The sequence below is a fragment of the Zonotrichia leucophrys genome, chromosome 17, assembly GCF_028769735.1.
Source record: "Zonotrichia leucophrys gambelii isolate GWCS_2022_RI chromosome 17, RI_Zleu_2.0, whole genome shotgun sequence".
Lineage (NCBI taxonomy): Eukaryota > Metazoa > Chordata > Aves > Passeriformes > Passerellidae > Zonotrichia > Zonotrichia leucophrys.
The window spans coordinates 10,287,193-10,303,654 of NC_088186.1; the positions used below are offsets into that span (position 1 = coordinate 10,287,193).

Genomic DNA, 16,462 nt, shown 5'->3' on the forward strand with positions numbered 1-16,462 from the left:
CACACACACCTCATGGGATGTGTACAAGCTGTCAGCAGGGAATGTTTGCTGCCTGCTGGGAATGGGCAGCCTCAGAGGGAGCTGTGTGGAGCTGTGAGTGTGCTCCAGGGCTGCATTCACACCCTTCCCTGCTCCGGAAATATCCTGCTGAGAGGAAACTGCAGGTCAGGGGTTTAATGCATTGTTACAAGTGTTTGATTCCAGCCCAACACATTCAGACCAAATCGACTTAAAACCAAACAGCTCAGTAAGTTTTTCCTTTGAAAAGCACTGCCAAGTTTGATCTTTTCTTTTTCCTCTAGAAGTTTTCATCTGCAGACACAGGAGTTTGTCTTGGGAAACAGAAAATCCTTCCAGCAGCAAATCCTTGTGCTGCTGTGGTGAGCACTCGTTCAGAGCTGAGCAAATTGATGCTGTGACTGTGCCTGGGCTGGCTTTGCCTTGGACATGCCCATCCTGCATGGGAGAGCCTCTGAAATGCCACTGTCCCTCACCTTGGCCATCAGAGAATCCCACACTGGTTTGGCTTGGGAGGGACTTTAAAGATCATTTTGTCCCAGCCCTGCCATGGCCAGGGATGGCACTCGCTGGACAGGCTTGGACACTGCCAGGGATCCAGGGGCAGCTGCTCTGGCAGCCTGGCTCTGTGTGGGCACATCCCTGCTCCTGTTCCCCCCCTCAGCTGTGCCCAGGGGATGCTTTGGACAAATGGATCACAGAATGCTGTAGCCTGTGTACTGTGCCTCTCTCCACCCATGGCCCAGCTCATTACACAGCAGCATTCCTGTCCCAAGGTGTTCCCTGCTCACTGGGTGCCCTTTGGGATGTGGCATTGGCCCAAAGGGAGGAGCCAGGGAGAGCCCAGGTTCTGTCCCCAAACAGCAAATCTGAATGCTGGGAAAAGCAATTTACTGATGGCACCAAGGACGAGTCTCAGGGACACTCTGGCAGATTTTAAACACCTGGGTAATTTGGAGCTGGCTGTTCTGGACATATCATCAGCAGAGTTTGCAAGGAGCATTTTGGGCACTGTCTGGGCAGACCTAGAGAGCACTTGGGCAGATGGTTTGGTGATAGGGAGAGGGCAAAAGGGCAGGGCTGGGGGAGACATCAAAGCTATGTGCCCAAGTGAACAGCTGAGGGGAATTTGTTCAGTGAGAAGGGAGTGGAGATGAGCCTTTGTGTGGGAAATGGGCTGTGTGCTCTGCTGGAATTGTATCTCAGTTTCCTCTCATTCTCAAGAGGACAGGAGAAGGTGCTTGTCAGGTTTGTGGCTGTAATTTGTGTGATGGGTTTGTCCTGCACAGGGGAAGGATCCCCTGGGCTGTGGGGGAGGCACTGCAGGCAGGGCTGGGATCAGTCCCAGGGCAGAGGCAGCCTGGAGACTCCTGGCTCTCACCCCTTTTGTGACATGAATATTGTGAGAGAACAGAACTGGGCACCTCTGTTCCCATCCTGTTCAGGGAAAGGGGGACTCCCTTTGCTCCATTCTGCTGCTGGTGGCCAGGAGATGTTACCCAATGAAAAATCCTTTCCTGCCCTCTGGCACTGCCTTTGTTTTCTCCATGGCTCCTTTCTGGGATGCTGGAGAGATTCCCCAAGCCTTGAGTCACCCCTGAGAGCTGGACACTGAGTCCCTGTGCCATGCCACACCCACAGCAGCAGCTTAACTCATTCCTGAACTGAGCTTTCCATTTCCCCCTCCAAAGGCCCTCAGGTCCCAGCCCCTGCATTTGTCTGGGTGGTGCTGAGCAGTCCCAGCTGCAGCTGCAGGGAGGCAAAGTCAGAGCAATGCCAGCCTGTGGAGAAGCCCGTCTGGGGGATGCTGTGACATGAGCCCATGTGCAGATGGCCCCAGATGCTGAGGTGTTCCAGAAGTGCCCAACCCAGCATCCCATGGCAGCCCCAGTGCAATGTCCCCCTGGCCCTGCTGTCTCCTGGGATGTCCCTGGAGCTGGGACACCAAGGCAGTGACTGTGGAGCTGGGACACCATAGCAGTGGCTCTGGAGCTGGGACACCATGGCAGTGGCTCTGGAGCTGGGACACCCAAGGCAGTGGCTCTGGAGCTGGGCCCAGGCTGCTGCTCTGTGCAGACAGACCCTGGGCTTCACCTCTTGGCCTGGGGGCTTTCCCTGGGTCAGATGTTGGGTGACACCAGTGGCAGAAACCCCAGGCTGGCACAACCCAGAGGCTGGGCACTGCCAGCTCCTGGGCACTGCCAGCTCCCAGCTCAGGGCTCTTCAGCAGAGCAGGGAGTGCTCCTGTCCCAGCTGGAGGAGCACATAAACAGGGACACTCTGCTCTCCTGGTTTTGTGCATCTTCACACAGCTCAGCCTGACCCTGAGTGTTGAGATAACCAAAAATCATTCGTTTTCTCCCCCCACTTTAATTTTGGGGTCATTTCCCAGGTGTTGGCAAAAAGTAGAGTAGATATGGTGCATTTACAGTGGCAGAGAGATTTTAAAAAGGCCCAGACAGCACGGGGTGTGGATTCCAGAGGGCCCTGGGCTGTTTTCACTGAGGCTGGAGCTCTCTGCCCATGGGGCTGTGCCAGGGAAGAGGCAGGGAAAGCTCTGGGGAAGCTCTGGGGCTGTGCTGGCCCTGGGTGGGTGAGCTTGGTGCTGCTGGGGCCACTCAGCTCTGAGAGGAAAGGATGTCTGCAGAGCAGGAAGGTGCTGGCCCTGCTCTCTGCTGTGTTTGCAGTGGGAGCTCCGTGCCTGGCTCCTCTCAGGGGTTCCTGGGAAGGCTTTTACTTCATGAGCCAGGTAAAGACAATTGCCAGGCCTGGAAAACAGCCCTGTGTCCTCACTGGCTGCTCCACAGGGGGTGGAAAAGGTTTTCCAGGTTGATTTTCCTCCTGGAGGTTTAACAGAGAACCACAGAATAGCAGAATGGTTTGAGTTGGACCTTAAAGCTCATCTTGTTCCAGCCATGCCATGGCCAGGATGCCTCTCCCTGGGTCAGGTTGTTTGGGGTCCTGTCCAGCCTGGCCTTGGACACTTCCAGGGATGTGGCATCTACACCCTCTGGGCATCCCCCAGGCCATGCCACCATCTGTGCTCCCAAAAACAAGACCCAGAGCATGAGATGCATGGGGAGGCTGCTGAGACTGCAGGGACTGCTGTGTCCTGCCAGTGTTATCTCCATGCACATCCTCTCCTGCAGCACCCCTGGCACCTTTTGGGCATCCCAGCTCTAGCAGGGCCCCTGCTGTTAGTGCCAGGGTTTGTTTTTTGGGCCTCACCAGTGTGCCTAGCAGTCCAAAACGCACAGGAAGAGCCCTGGTCCCCCCCACTCCCCCAGCAGGGAGCAAACAGAACTTTCTCAGCAGCCCTTGGTTGGTGGAGCATGAAGTCAGCAGGCAGCAGTGCCCTGTTTTGTGCACAGGATATTCCCAGGGCTGGCTGTTTCTCCCTGGGAAGGTTTGCTCTGTGATTTGAAGCCATTGTAGTCTGGAGCAGTTTCCGAGGTACTTCCCCTCTGGGATCTCTGCTGCCCTTGGCCAGGACCCAACCCTGAGCCTTGGAGGGCAGGGCTGGGCTGGGAGCCTGTCCCCAAAGCACCCTGCCACCAGCCTGGGGACAGAGCCTGGGGAAGGAGCACCAGAGCATCCCTGCATCTGTGGGAGGAATTGTCCAGAGCAGCTGTGGCTGCCCCTGGATCCCTGGCAGTGCCCAAGGCCAGGCTGGGCAGGGCTGGGAGCAGCCTGGGACAGTGGGAGGTGTCCCTGCCATGGCACAGGGGCGGCACTGGATGGGCTTTAGGGCCCCTTGCACCTCAAATCAATCTGTGAATGTGTGACATGTCCCCTCCCTCCCAGCCTGGGAATGTGTCACTCACTCAGCCAGGACAGACAGTGGTGAGAGAACAGCCCTGGGCTCTGCTGGGCACTGAGCTCAGGGCACCAGAGGTGTCAGACTGAGTCTGGCTCCTCATTCCTGTGCTGTCTCAGCTTTGCAGTGCCACACAGAGCCCCAGTGTGTGCTGGGCCTGCACAGAGGGGTGTCTGCAGTCAGGGGCTCAGTTTGTAGGGTCTGGGGGCTCCTCCTGTGATGCTGCCATTCTCTGAGAGCTCCTCTCTTGATTTATGGGCTGCAGAGTGCACAGCCCCTCTTTGTGTGCTGTCTGCTGGGCAAGGCAGGAGCTCTGCATGGCCAGACCTGTCCCTGGCTGCTGTGGGGTTGGGTCCCAGCCTGGGGGGAGCTGTTCCCATGGAGCAGGAGGAACTTTTCCTGCAGAGCATCCTTGGCTGTGGCAGGGCCTGGCTGGGGCTGATGCTGGCTTGGGCCATTCTCTGCAGTACCTGCTGTGTTCTGCTGCTCTCCCTTGGGCAGTGTGGGGTGCTGGGACTGCCCTGAGCACACAGCACCTGCAATAACATGTTTGTCACTGTGAGAAGGCAGGCACAAAGCCACTGGCAGCCACTCCAGTCGCTGCCTTTATCTGGTGGCAAAGGCCCCCTTCACACCATCTGCATCCTCCTTTCCCAGCCCTGGAGATCAAACCCTGTTTTCTCTCTGTAAATATTGGCAGGCCAGCAGCAGCCTCCCTGAAGGAAAACAATCAGGGGGGGCCGTTCCCAGCTCGCAGGGCAGCGTGTGCAGACACAGCTCCCTGAGCCCTCCCCAGCCTCCCCTGGGTGGGCAGCTCAGCACCCAGCCTGGACCAGGCTCCAGGAACACGAGTTTTATCCCAAATAACACCCAACCCTTCACCTGGCTGCATCCCAAAGGGATTTGCCTGGGTTTGGAGGCAGCTGTGGGTGCTCAGCCCATGCAGGTTGGGCTTTCCTCAGTCCAGGTGAAAGTTTTTGGGAGAGCAGGTTAATGGGAGAGGGAAAACCAGAGCTCTCTCCTTGGGGAATGCACATTGGAGAGGTTAAATGTCACTGTGGTGCATTTATGTTGGATAAATGCAATTTTGGCTGTTCATGTCCCTCCTCAGTCTTGCCCACAATACCTGGCACACACTTTGGGCTGGCTGCCCTTCCCTGAGCTCTGGAGCAGAGGGAATTGTGCTCTCCTGGCTGTGCCACTCCTGGGTGGCCGAGGCTGGGGAGCCTGCAGCAGCTCAGGGGGAGCAGAAGGAGCAGGGGACACTTTGCTCTCAGCAGCCTGCAGGAGCTGAGCGTGGCTGAGTGCTAAATTCAATCAAAGAGATGGGCTGTAATTGAATCAGGGAGGGGCTCAGGGCTGGGCTAGGTGAGCTCTGTGTCTGTCACAGCCAGGGCACAGAGATGTCCTTGGAGCTGCTTTGAGCCTGGCTGCAGGGGAGCCACGGGAGCTTGGCAGGCTGGGAGTGTGCAGCAATTCCAGCATCAGGGTGGGCTCCTCACAGCTCCTCGCAGCTTTGGGGCTCTGCTGAGCTCCTGCTTTGTTCTCTTCTCATCACAGGTGTGGGGCAGGGAAGTGCCAGCCTGGATTCCATCCCAGCAAATGATGCCATCCTCCCCTCTAAAGTGGGAATGATTCCTAGGGATGAGTGGGTGTCACAGTGGTGCAGCCTGGTGACCTGCTGGTGTGGGACTGGGACAGACTGGGACATCCAGGATGGGAAAAACTCACTGTGACACTCCAGGGATGCTCTGAGCATCACTGCCACCCAGGATCTGGGGGCAAGGGGGAGCCCCACCACTTCCTGTCCCTGAATCCCAAACCTCTGCTTATTCTGATTGTGCTCAGGAAGCCTGAGAAGGAATTTTCAGTGTTAAAACCTGTAGGAATAAGTGTGGGGATGTCCAGGCATAAGAAAGCTCAAACTTTCTCCTTCATGGAAGTCTCCTTGCAGGGGCAAAGGACTGAGCCAGAGCCCTCTTTCCCAGGAGGTGATGTGGGAGCTTGGTTTATTTACCACTTCAGGGGATTTTGGATGGAACATGAATGAATTCCCATCCAATGCAAACACTGATTTAAATGGTGTGACTAAAGAGCATTTCCCCTTCTGGCTGTGTTATGTCTCTGGAGTCACAAAGCTGCAGGTTCTCTCTGACCTTTCTGGGAAAAACCAGCTACTGGGGACCTGCCCTTCTGGAAGGAAATTCTGGGGGAAAGAAAAGGTCTTTTTTATGGCCCTCAGTGAACGACTCTTTTTCCTTTATTTGCAGTCTGTCCTAAAGTTGTGCTTTGATTTTTTTTTTCTTTTCCCCTCTGGCCACTTAAGAAGATGATCCAACCTTGGGCATTTCTGGACCCTTTATAAAGTGAAACGTGCAAAATCCCAGCAGGCAGCAGATGTTATAATGCTTAATTTTTAGCATGAGAGATAAGCAGTTGAAGGGCTGGGACACAGCTGCTGAGGGGACTTGGTCAGAAAGTTCCTTAAGTGAGTGAGATTTGACCCAAAGAAAACCTGTCCAGGAGGACCAGAAGGTGTGTGCAGGGAAGGGCACAAGAGGAGGTGGGCTCAGCTGGGATGACTTCTCATCATTTTTCTTAATTAGTTCCTTGCTGCATGTTGCTAACAGACAGTGTGTGACCAGAGCTGGAGCTTTATCCCCACATTCATCCTGGTGAGGAACAGGACAGGGAGGCTGGAGTTTACCCCCAGATTCATCCTGGTGTTCAGTGAGGAGCAGGATGGGGAGGCTGCTGTGAAGTTTATCCCTAAATTCTGGTCCTGGTGTTCAGTGAGGAGCAGGATAGGGAAGCTGCTCTGGAGTTTATCCCCAAATTCATCCTGATGTAAAGTGAGGAACAGGACAGGGAGGCTGGAGTTTATCCCCAAATTCATCCTGGTGTTGAGGAACAGGATGGGGAGGCTGCTGTGGAGTTTATCCCCAGATTCATCCCGATGTTAAGTGAGGAACAGGACAGGGAGGCTGGGGTTTATCCCCAAATTCACCCTGGTGTTCAGTGAGGAGCAGGATGGGGAGGCTGCTCTGGAGTTTATCCCCAGATTAATCCTGGTGTTCACTGAGGAGCAGAATGGGGAGGATGCAGTGAAGTTTATCCCCAAATTCATCCAGATGTTAAACGAGGAATAGGATGGGGGCTGCTCTGAATTTTATCCCCAGATTTATCCTGGTGTTCAGTGAGCAGCAGGACAGTGAGGCTGCTCTGGAGCTTCCCTGAGCTCTTCCTCCCAGCCCCACCCAGCCCAAAGGCTCTCATTCTCACCAGTTCATGCTCTGGTGCCTCATTAATGTTTGCATATGGCAAAGAGCAATTTCCACCCTCGGTTTCCCCTGCAGTGGCACAGGGTGCAGGACTGCCTGTGCTCTGCCTGTGCTGCTCCCCTCCCCATGGAAGCTCCCCTGCAGCACTCTCCTTGTCCCTGGAGGGAGCTGATCTCCAGTGCCTTTGCCTCTCCTGTGCCCAGGGTGCAGGACAGGGCTGAGGGCTGTCCCCTGCTCTGCTGTGCTGTGTGGGGACAGAGGAGTTTGCAGGGCCTGTGACACACAGCTAATGACCTTCTCCCTGCCTGTGTTTCCTTTACGTCAGAAGTCGGAGTGCTTATTAAGTTTGGAGGCTTACTCCCAGGAGCAGAAGAAGAGGATCTGCTGGTGTCTGGCTGAGAACATCACCAAGCAGCAACATCCGGCAGCGGCTCCTACGGAGAGCAAGGTAAGAGAGCCACGGGAGCTGGGGATTCCTGCCTGGAGCACGGCGGGCTCTGCCTCTGGGGGGCTTTGTCAGGGATGCTCCTGCCAGGAGGGTGTGCAGGAGGCTCTTTGTTTGCCAGGTGAGCAGGGAGTTTGTGTTCAGGCACTGCTGTGTCTGCAGCTTCCTGCCCTGCCTGGGGAGCAGTGGCTGCATTTGCATCTGCTGGCTGGAGCTGAGGCAGGCTGGACTGACACCTCCCAGCATCTGCATTTGGATATTTGGACAGCTGAGGCTCCACAACCCCGTGGCCAGCCTGCTCTGAGAGCCTGCCTCTGGGGCAGGATGGAGAGCAGAGGGAGAGGTTCAAGCTAGGATCTCTGGGTGCTGATTAAAAGGCTGAGGTGATGATGGGAGTAGTGGGGCAGAGATTTGTCCCTTCTGTGCCCTTGGGTGGGCTCAGGTGTTTGATTCTGACCCCACAGATGTGCTCAAAGCACAGAGGGCTTGTTTGGGCAGTGCTGTTTTTCATGCCCAGCAAGGCAGCCCCAGCACTTTCCCCACACTGAGGAGCTCCAGCCTGGCCCGGGAGCGCTGTCTCAGCAGCTCTGGCGCAGAAATGTGTGTGAGCAGGGCTCTGAGGCTCTGCCTGCCCTCTGTGGGTGCAGTGAACACCCTAAACCACTTCCTCTGGGGCTGCCCCACGGAGCTGTGTGGGACAGTGGCACTCTCTGCTGGGTCCTGTTGTGTCCTGGGGGCTGGGTTTGGATTGCTGGAGAGTGGCACTGCTGTGGGAGAGGAGAAACCCCTGGAGGGTGACACTGCCCTGAGAGAGGAGAAACCCCTGTGTGGGGTGTTTGAGGAGCTTTAAGTGCTGCAGATGGGGATTTTGGGGGTAAAACGCCCGGATCCCTCCCTTGGCTTGGGCAGGGTGGTGGAGCAGCTTCTGGCCCATGTTCCTGCCCCATGTGGGTGCCAGTCCCCATGTGGGTGGGTGCCTGTCCCCTTGTGGGCCCTGTCCCCATGTGTGTGCCTGTCCCTGTGTGGGTGGCTGTCCCTGTGGGGGTCCCTGTCCCCATGTGGGTGGCAGTTCCCTTGTGGGCCCTGTCTCTGTGTGGGTGGGTGGCTGTCCCCGAGTGGATGCCTGTCCCCTGCTGGCCCAGGGCGGGTGCCTGTCCTTGTGTTGGTGGCTGTCCCCGTGTGGGCCCTGTCACCGTGTGGAGGCTGTCCCCGTGTGGGTATCACCGTGTTGGTGGCCGTCCCCTGCCGGGGGGGCGGGTGGCTGTCCCCGTGTGGGTGCCTGTCCCCTGCCGGCCCAGGGCGGGTGGCTGTCCCCGTGTGGGTGGGTGCCTGTCCCCTCCCCGTGTTGGTGTCTGTCCCCTGCAGGCCCAGGGCGGGTCTCTGTCCCCGTGTGGGTCCCTGTCCCCTCAGGCCCAGGCCGGTGGCTCCTCCCGCAGCTGCGGCCCGGCCCAGCCCGGCCTGCGCTGCCCGGCCCCGCTCCCGGCGCTGTGGCTGCGGCTCCGCAGGCTCCCAAAGTGGGTCAGCACAAACAGCTCCGCAGGAGACACAGCCTCCGGATTCCTTTTGCTGCACGTTTCAGGCGGACTAAAATAGCAACAGCAGCGTACAAAGCCTGAGAACCTCGTTACCAACCCAAGCTCCCGTTCTGCGGGCGGCCCCGGGCCACTGATGCACACATGTGACAGCTCGGCCACCTCTGCTGGCCCTGGGCACCCGGCTGGCACTACCCGGGCACGGAGCCCTGCTGGAACCCACTGATTGCAGCTCTGTGCTGGGCTGGCTGTGATCCTGCCATGGGCTGGGGACCATCCAGGGTGGAGCTGCTCAGGGACATTTCCAATCGGAGTGTCTCAAAGGGACATCTCGATGGGACTCTGTCATGGCAGGAGTTCTGGGCTCTGGGGCTTTCAGGGCATGGGGCTGTTTGTCCTCCCCAGCCCATGACAGGCGTGGGGCTGCAGCCTCTGCTCTCAGCTCTAGAAGGAGCCTGGCCACAGGACAGGTGAAAAAGTGCTCCAGAGGACATCGCATCTCTTTCAAAAGCTTTTCTGTGCCTCAGTAGCCAAGAGGGTGTACTTTGGGTGCTGTGGAGAGCCATCACGGGCTCTCCAAAGTCGTGACAAAGGGGGGTTTGTCTTGGCTTGCCAAAACTGATGGAAATCCCACTGCTGGGGTGTGGGGCCAGGAGGGAGAAAAGGAGTGTGACAGCAACTACCAGGCACTGTAAACTGAGTTTATAGCATCATTTCCGTCCCAGCAAGGTGTAAAGAGCCCAGGATGCAATTTTAAAGCAAACCTGGTGTAAAATGAAAGAAGGAGCAGTGAAATGCAGGAAGGAGATCCTGAGGGGACAGGGAGGGTGCTTGGGGCAGGGTGGGCACACGGGGCTGGGCAGGAGCCTGACCTGGGAGAGCTGCAGCTGGGGCTGTGTCCAGACCTCTCTGGGGATGCCAGAGCAGTGTGAGGCAGGAGCTGGGAAAATCAGCTGCTTCTTGCAAGGGAGAACTGATCCATTAGCTTGGCTTACCAGTGATTTGATACTAGGGCTATTTAGGGAAAAAACTCAGTGTCTGTGCTCTGTGAACAGACAAATTAAGCTGGAAATATCAGCCTGGCCATGAATCTGATTTGCAAAGCCTTCAAAACTGCTGCAGCTCAGCAAGAGGCAGCTCGTTTTGCTGTGGCCACAGTCTGGCCAAGGGGATGTGGGCTTTGCTGTGGGGTGGGGATGAAGGGCCAGAACAGCCTTGGTGCCAGCAGAGCTGTGCCATGTGCCAGCCGTGTGCTGGAGCCAGGAAAAGGGACACTGTCCGAGCACAGAGCAGCTCCTCAGGAGCCTCCATGGCTACAACCTTCAAGCTGTGCAGATATCAGACAGATTTGGGGCTTTGGGTGGTGCCTCCTGTTTTTCAAGGCCCCCCTGAGCTCTCCTGGGCAGGGCAGCACTAAGGGCGGGAAGGTGGCTCAGGGCCAGGCTCTGCAGAGCTGTCAGTGCCTCTGGCAGTGCCCCTGGCAGTGTCCCCAGGGAGGATGGTGTCAGGCCAGGAGGATGAGCCCTGCAGGGGCTGTGTTGGCACTGCTGCTCTCTGAGCTGCTTTTGGAGCAAAGCTGTTGGATTCTGCTGGGGGACTTGAGCAAATGCAGCATCTTCTTCTGGAGATGGAGGAAGAGACATCCATGAGGGATGCAGCTGTGATAGCCCAGCCCTGCTCCCAGTGGGCTTTTCCTGCCAGAGTCAGGGCGGGAGGAGCTCTGGGGACAGCGAGGCTGTTGTTGTGGTCCAGCTGTCTGTCCCCAGTGTCAGATGTCAGTGTCAGGGATGTGCTGCAAATGGGGCTCTGCTGCCACTGTAAGACTTGGCTGAACTCCGCTGAGCTGCAAACCCACCCAGGCACCTGCAGCAGCTCAGGAATTACCCTGTGGGTATTTTCTGCACCTGCAGAGCCTTCCCCCTCTCATCCTTGTGCCCAGGTCTGCTCTGGGATGCTGCCCCTGCCCTGTGACTGTGCTGAGCAAGTCCCTCTAAAACACATCCCCATCTTGGAGCAAACCTTCCCCTCTGGGGCTGTGAGGAGCCTGGAGGCTGGCTGGGGCTGCCAGGAACCACAGCCTCGGCAATGTGATTAGAGAGGAGCAGCTTTGTGCTTTGACTGAGCCAACCCCGGCTCCGGTGCTGACCATCAGTGCTGGGCTCCCCTCACATTGCTGCACCAGCGGGGCAAATTCAGCCTGGCTGAAGGGAGAGAGGGCAAATGCAGAGAGCAGGGACAGGGCAGGCACTGGGCTGGGACTGCTCCAGCTGCTGTGGCTGCCAGGGAAAAGCTCCACACACAGCACAACCCCCTCTGTGTGTGATGGAAAAGCTCCACACACACCAAGCCCCTGTGTGTGATAGTAAAGCTCCACACACGGCACAACCCCTGTGTGTGACAGACCTGCTGCCACCGTCTGATTCTCACTGCTTGTTTCTTTGTGTCTTCCACACTCAGAACGGCTGATTACTCTTCCCTTCTGGCTCCGTGACCTGAGATTACCTCGGAGATGATGGCTGGCTGTATCTGAGAGATGCAGATTATCCTTAAGCTAAATAATTACGGACACTCGGTGGCGTGGACTTTGGGAGTCCAGGACGGGTGCTCCCCTTGTTTCCCGAGGGCGGTGGTGGATGCTCAGCGCTTTCCCAGCCCTGCTGGGAGCAGCGTGGATGACCCGGCCCCTTCTGGCAGCGCTGGCTCCGGTGCTGGGAATGAGCGGCGGGGGGACCGGCCCCTTCCTGGCCGTGCCTTGCTCAGGAAGGGCAGGGCTGTTTCTCTCACTTATTTACAACGTGCTTGACAAGTGCGAGTAAATGAGCTGTCGGCAAAAGCAAACAGTGTGTGATGGAGGGCTGATTGAAACCAGGGCTGGGAGGGCACCTGCAGCTGCTTCAGTGGGGGTCATCCCTCTCCTGTCCCACCCCCTGCCTCCTCCTCCTCATCCCGAGCACCCCAGGCACCCACCTTGCTGTCCCCCCACAATCCCTGCTCCTTGGCACCCCCTGTCCCAGTAAATCCCTTCTCCTTGCACTGGGGCATCTCCTGGCCCTCAGTGCACAGTCCAGCACCAGGCTCTGGGGTGGCTGTGACAAACATTTGGGCACAAGGCTGTGGACAGCCCCGTTCCTCCCTGTGTCTCTGAGCAGTTTAACCAGAGTGTGATCAGCTCTTTGATGGGGAAGGAGGGGAGGATTTGGTACCTTCTCATTTTGTTTCTGGCCAAAGTCTTGCCATTTTGGGCTGGAAACCTGCTGCCCCATGGGTGCCATCTGCTCCAGAGGGTTCTGCTCATCTGCTGCTGTGGGGCAGGACATGGCCAAGGGTGCAGGAAGCCTGGAGCTTCACCAGAGCCTTTCCTGCCACACACCAACACGAGAGGCTGGCCAAGGCTGAGCACAGCACAGCAGCATCTGGAGGGCCAACCTGAACCTGGCCATACCCTCTGAGCCCCTAACTGTGCTGTCAGGAGGCTCAAAGAAGGGAGAAACCTTGAGGGTGATTCTGCCCCAGTGAGGGATAAAGCATCAGATGGCAGCACATGCAGCCAGGTCACAAAACCAGAACAAAGTCGTGTTCCACTGTTCCACCAGCAGCTCTCATCCTGGACTGGGGAAACTCATTGCTGAGGACAGCCAAAGGCTCCATAGATCTGTGAGGCTGTGGGACCAGAGATGCTCTTCCTCTCTGAGTCAGGCTCCAGTGCAGCTCTGTCCACTTAAAATCTGGAGGAAGCTGTCCCTCCTTGAACAGTCATGGAGCTACAGACTGGTTTGGGTTGGAAGGAACCTTTAAAATCGTCCCGTTCTACCCCTCTGCCAGGGACAGAGACACCTTCCACTATCCCAGGTTACTCCCAGCCCCAATATCCAGCCTGGCCTTGGGCACTGCCAGGGATCCAGGGGCAGCCACAGCTGTGGCTGGGCCTGCCCACCTCTATAGTAAAGAATTTTTTCCTAATATCTGACCTAACCCTGCCGTCCTTCAGCTTAAGGCCATTCCCTTTGTCCTGTCACTTCAGGCCCTTGTCCAAAGTCCCTCTCCAGCTCTCCTGGAACCCCTTTAAACACAGGAAGGGGCTCTAAGTTCTCCCCAGAACCTTCTCTTCTCCAGGCTGAGCAGCTGCACATCAGTTGGCTTCCAGCCTCCATAGCAAGGACACGTCCCAAGGCCCCAGGGAGCTGGGCTGTGCCTGTGGGTTGGATGGGATGCTGGGCTGGGTGCTGATCTGTTTGTCACCTCCCCTGAGCCCTGGGTCACTGCACCCTGGCTCCCCTGGCCTCGCTGCCAGCCCTGGTGGCATTCTGGTGGCACTGAGGGACTCCCAGTGCCCAAGGCAGGGGCAGGAGGAGGGGAGCAGAGGGGCCCAGAGCCACAGCTCCCCTGGGATCGTTCCTTTGCTTGGCTGTGCTCCTGAGCCATGAGCAGGGCAGAGCTGTCCCCTCTCCCAGAGGTTTCTGGAGCAGATCTCTCCCTGCCAGCCCTCACCCCCTCACCCCTAGCAGCAGCACAAGGCTGGAGGGAGCCGGGCAGGAGCAGCTGCCAGCGCTTCCATCATGGCCAGAGGCAGTGTTAAACCCTGAAGGGCTGCTCCTGGCCATCCCCAGAAGGGCTGGGAAGGGGAAAGCGCTGGCAGCAGCGGCGCCTGAGCAGGGTGAGATCATCTGCAAGGGTGGGCAGAGCTGAGTGCTCTGAGCCAGCGCTGCTGTGATTTAATGGAGGTGCTGCAAGTGCTTCTTGCAGCCTGCCAGGCTGGAGCCCTGTTCTTCTGTGCCCAAACCCCTCCTGCCTGTGCCCAAACCCCTCCTGCCTGTGCCCAAACACCTCCTGCCTCGGGTGGCTGGTCCATCTCTTCCCCCCTGGCATGGCAGAGTACTGTGAGTGTGTGACTGTGCAGCCTCTGAAGCCAAGTTGAAATAACTTCATGCAAAAGTTATCCAAACCCTGATATCTCTGCAGAGTTAAAGGATTTATTCAAAATTCCAGGGGGCTTTGGGTGGTGATGCCCAGAGTGGTGTGGGACTGGTAGGCACAGCTTCATCCTGTCCCTGTGGCACCCTGGCCCTCCACCAGGCTTGGTGTCCTGCCCTGAACGAGCACCTTCCCATGCAGCAGCAGGGCAAGGCCTGCCAGCAGCATTGCAGGAGGGCTGTGTGTGCCTTTGGAGCCACCAGTGTAGGGTTTGGGACCATTTGGGATTCCTCCCTCCTGTGTGTGGCTCTGGCCATGGTCCTGTTGGAGGCAGTCACAGCAGAGCGGCTCTGCCAGGTCCTCTCCTCCTGGTGGATGTTTCCTTCCAGTGGTCTCTGCTAGCACAGGAACAGCTTCCAGCCCCAGCCTCGTGGTCCTGTGTACGTGGTGTTGGGGTGAGTCCTTCCCAGTGGATCTGCTATGGCTAAATGCACCAGGCTCTGGTTGTCACTCCCCCTCATCCTGCCCAGGGGACAGAGCTCTGCCCTGCCCACAGAGCTGCAGATTCTCCTGCTGAGCAGCACCGAAGGGAAAGGGTTCTGTGGGCTGATGGCAGTGACAGGATCTGCTCCTTCCTCCCCCTTTCCCACCACTCAGGATTTTTACTGCCAGGGATATTTATGACCCAGACATCATCTCACAGCTCTGGGTCCCCCGGCACCTGCCCTGCAGTGATGAGGCTGCAGGCAGCAGCTGGAGCCTGCTCAGGAGCTGTTTCCCCCTCACAGTGGGCACAGAGCAGTGGGTGTGGGCAGGCTGGGCTGGTGGCTGGGTCATTTCTCACTGAGAAGCCCTGGGGACTGGGGTGCTCAAAGTCTCAGGGACATCCAGACCCCCCAGTGTGGTGACATCCTGTGTCCCACACACCTGCAGCCAGCCAGGTGGCCTCAGAGAGGGAACAGGCACAAACCCCCCCTGGCCCAGCTCCCTTCAGCAGTGCAGGCAGGATGGGAGCTGGGCACAGCTGTGGGGGTGGCTGTGCCAAGTCACTGCTGTCCATGGTGGCCACGTGTAGCTGAGCTCAGCTCTGTGTCCAGTGACACCAGGGAGCTTCCACATTTCCTGTGCCACTGCAAAGCTGTGGCTGCCTGTGAGGCAGAGGAGGCAGCACAGTCCTGCTCATCCCAGGAGCATTCATGTGGCTGCAGCTGGCTGAGCAGGGGACGTGTGTGTGCCCAAGGTCCGGCTGGAGCAGAGCTGAGCTCAGGCTGTCACTGCAGCAGTGAGGGGTGGCTGTGGGGCAGATAAAACCAGCCCGTGTCTGGGAGTGGCTGTGCACACAGCCCTCGCTGTGCTCTCACTGGAACCATCAGGACACTCGCCTGTCTCTGTCAGTGAGGTGGAATGCCCAGCCTGGGGTCGGGTTCCCAGCCCGTGTGCATGGGGGTGGCACGAGAGGGACTGGCCTTGTAGGAGCAGAGGGGGGGGCAGATGGTCACTGTGGGCTGTCCCCTGGATGGACACCATCCACCATCCACCATCCACCATCCTGCCTGTTTACTCTCCCTGTACCTGCCCATGTGGATCGAGCTGCTCACAGAGGTTGAGATGCCAAGGGCAGAGCTCCCCATTGCAGAGCATCCCCCACTCCCGAGCTGTCACTTTGCCACAGAAAACAGTCTGGGAAAAAAACCCCCACGAACAGCGAACTTGCAGCAGAATTTCCCTAGGCAGGAAGCGGTGAGGACCTGCCAGTGAGGGGTGGCTGTGGGGCAGATAAAACCAGCATGTGTCTGGGAGTGGCTGTGCACACAGCCCTCACTCTGCTGTCTCTCTGGAACCATTAGAACACTTGACTGTCTCAGTCAGTGAAGTGGAATCCCAGCAGGAGAAATGCCCAGACTTGGATCGGGTCCCCAGCCTGGTGTGCATTGGGGGTGCCACAAGAGGCCCTGGCCTTGCAGGAGCAGAGGGGGGGGCAGATGGTCACTGTGGGCTGTCCCCTGGATGGACACCATCCACCATCCACCATCCTGCCTGTTTACTCTCCCTGTCCCTGCCTGTTGGGATCGAGCTGCTCACAGAGGTTGAGATGCCAAGGGCAGAGCTCCCCATTGCAGAGCATCCCCCACTCCCGAGCCGTCACTTTGCCACAGAAACAGTCTGGGAAAAAAACCCCACGATCAGCGAACTTGCAGCAGAATTTCCTTAAGCAGGAAGCACCGGGATCTCTGCTCGGTGTCGCCGGGGGCAGGACAGGGCAGGAGGAGCAGAGGGTGATGCATGGCCCTTCCTCAGGGCACAGCGGCCGTGCGCTGCTGTCAGCAGGTACCAGCACCTCCGGGGACAGCCGGCAGAGCCAGAAATAGCACGGGGGGCACGAGTGAGCCGCGTCTGGGGGAGGCTGGGGCGGTTTCAGCCGCCGCTTGACACGGCCATTAATAACAGCGGGGCAGAG

General features: G+C 57.9%; 1 protein-coding gene across 2 annotated transcripts in view; it reads left to right on the forward strand.

Annotated features, from left to right (window-relative positions):
- The window catches only part of RGS3 (regulator of G protein signaling 3), a 77,971-nt gene that overhangs the window by 43,680 nt on the left and 17,829 nt on the right, over positions 1-16,462 (forward strand). For both annotated transcript variants that reach the window (XM_064727417.1, XM_064727419.1), the window contains one exon: positions 7,442-7,564. In XM_064727417.1, coding sequence (XP_064583487.1) covers positions 7,442-7,564 — 123 coding nt within the window. The remainder of the gene's footprint in view (positions 1-7,441; positions 7,565-16,462) is intronic.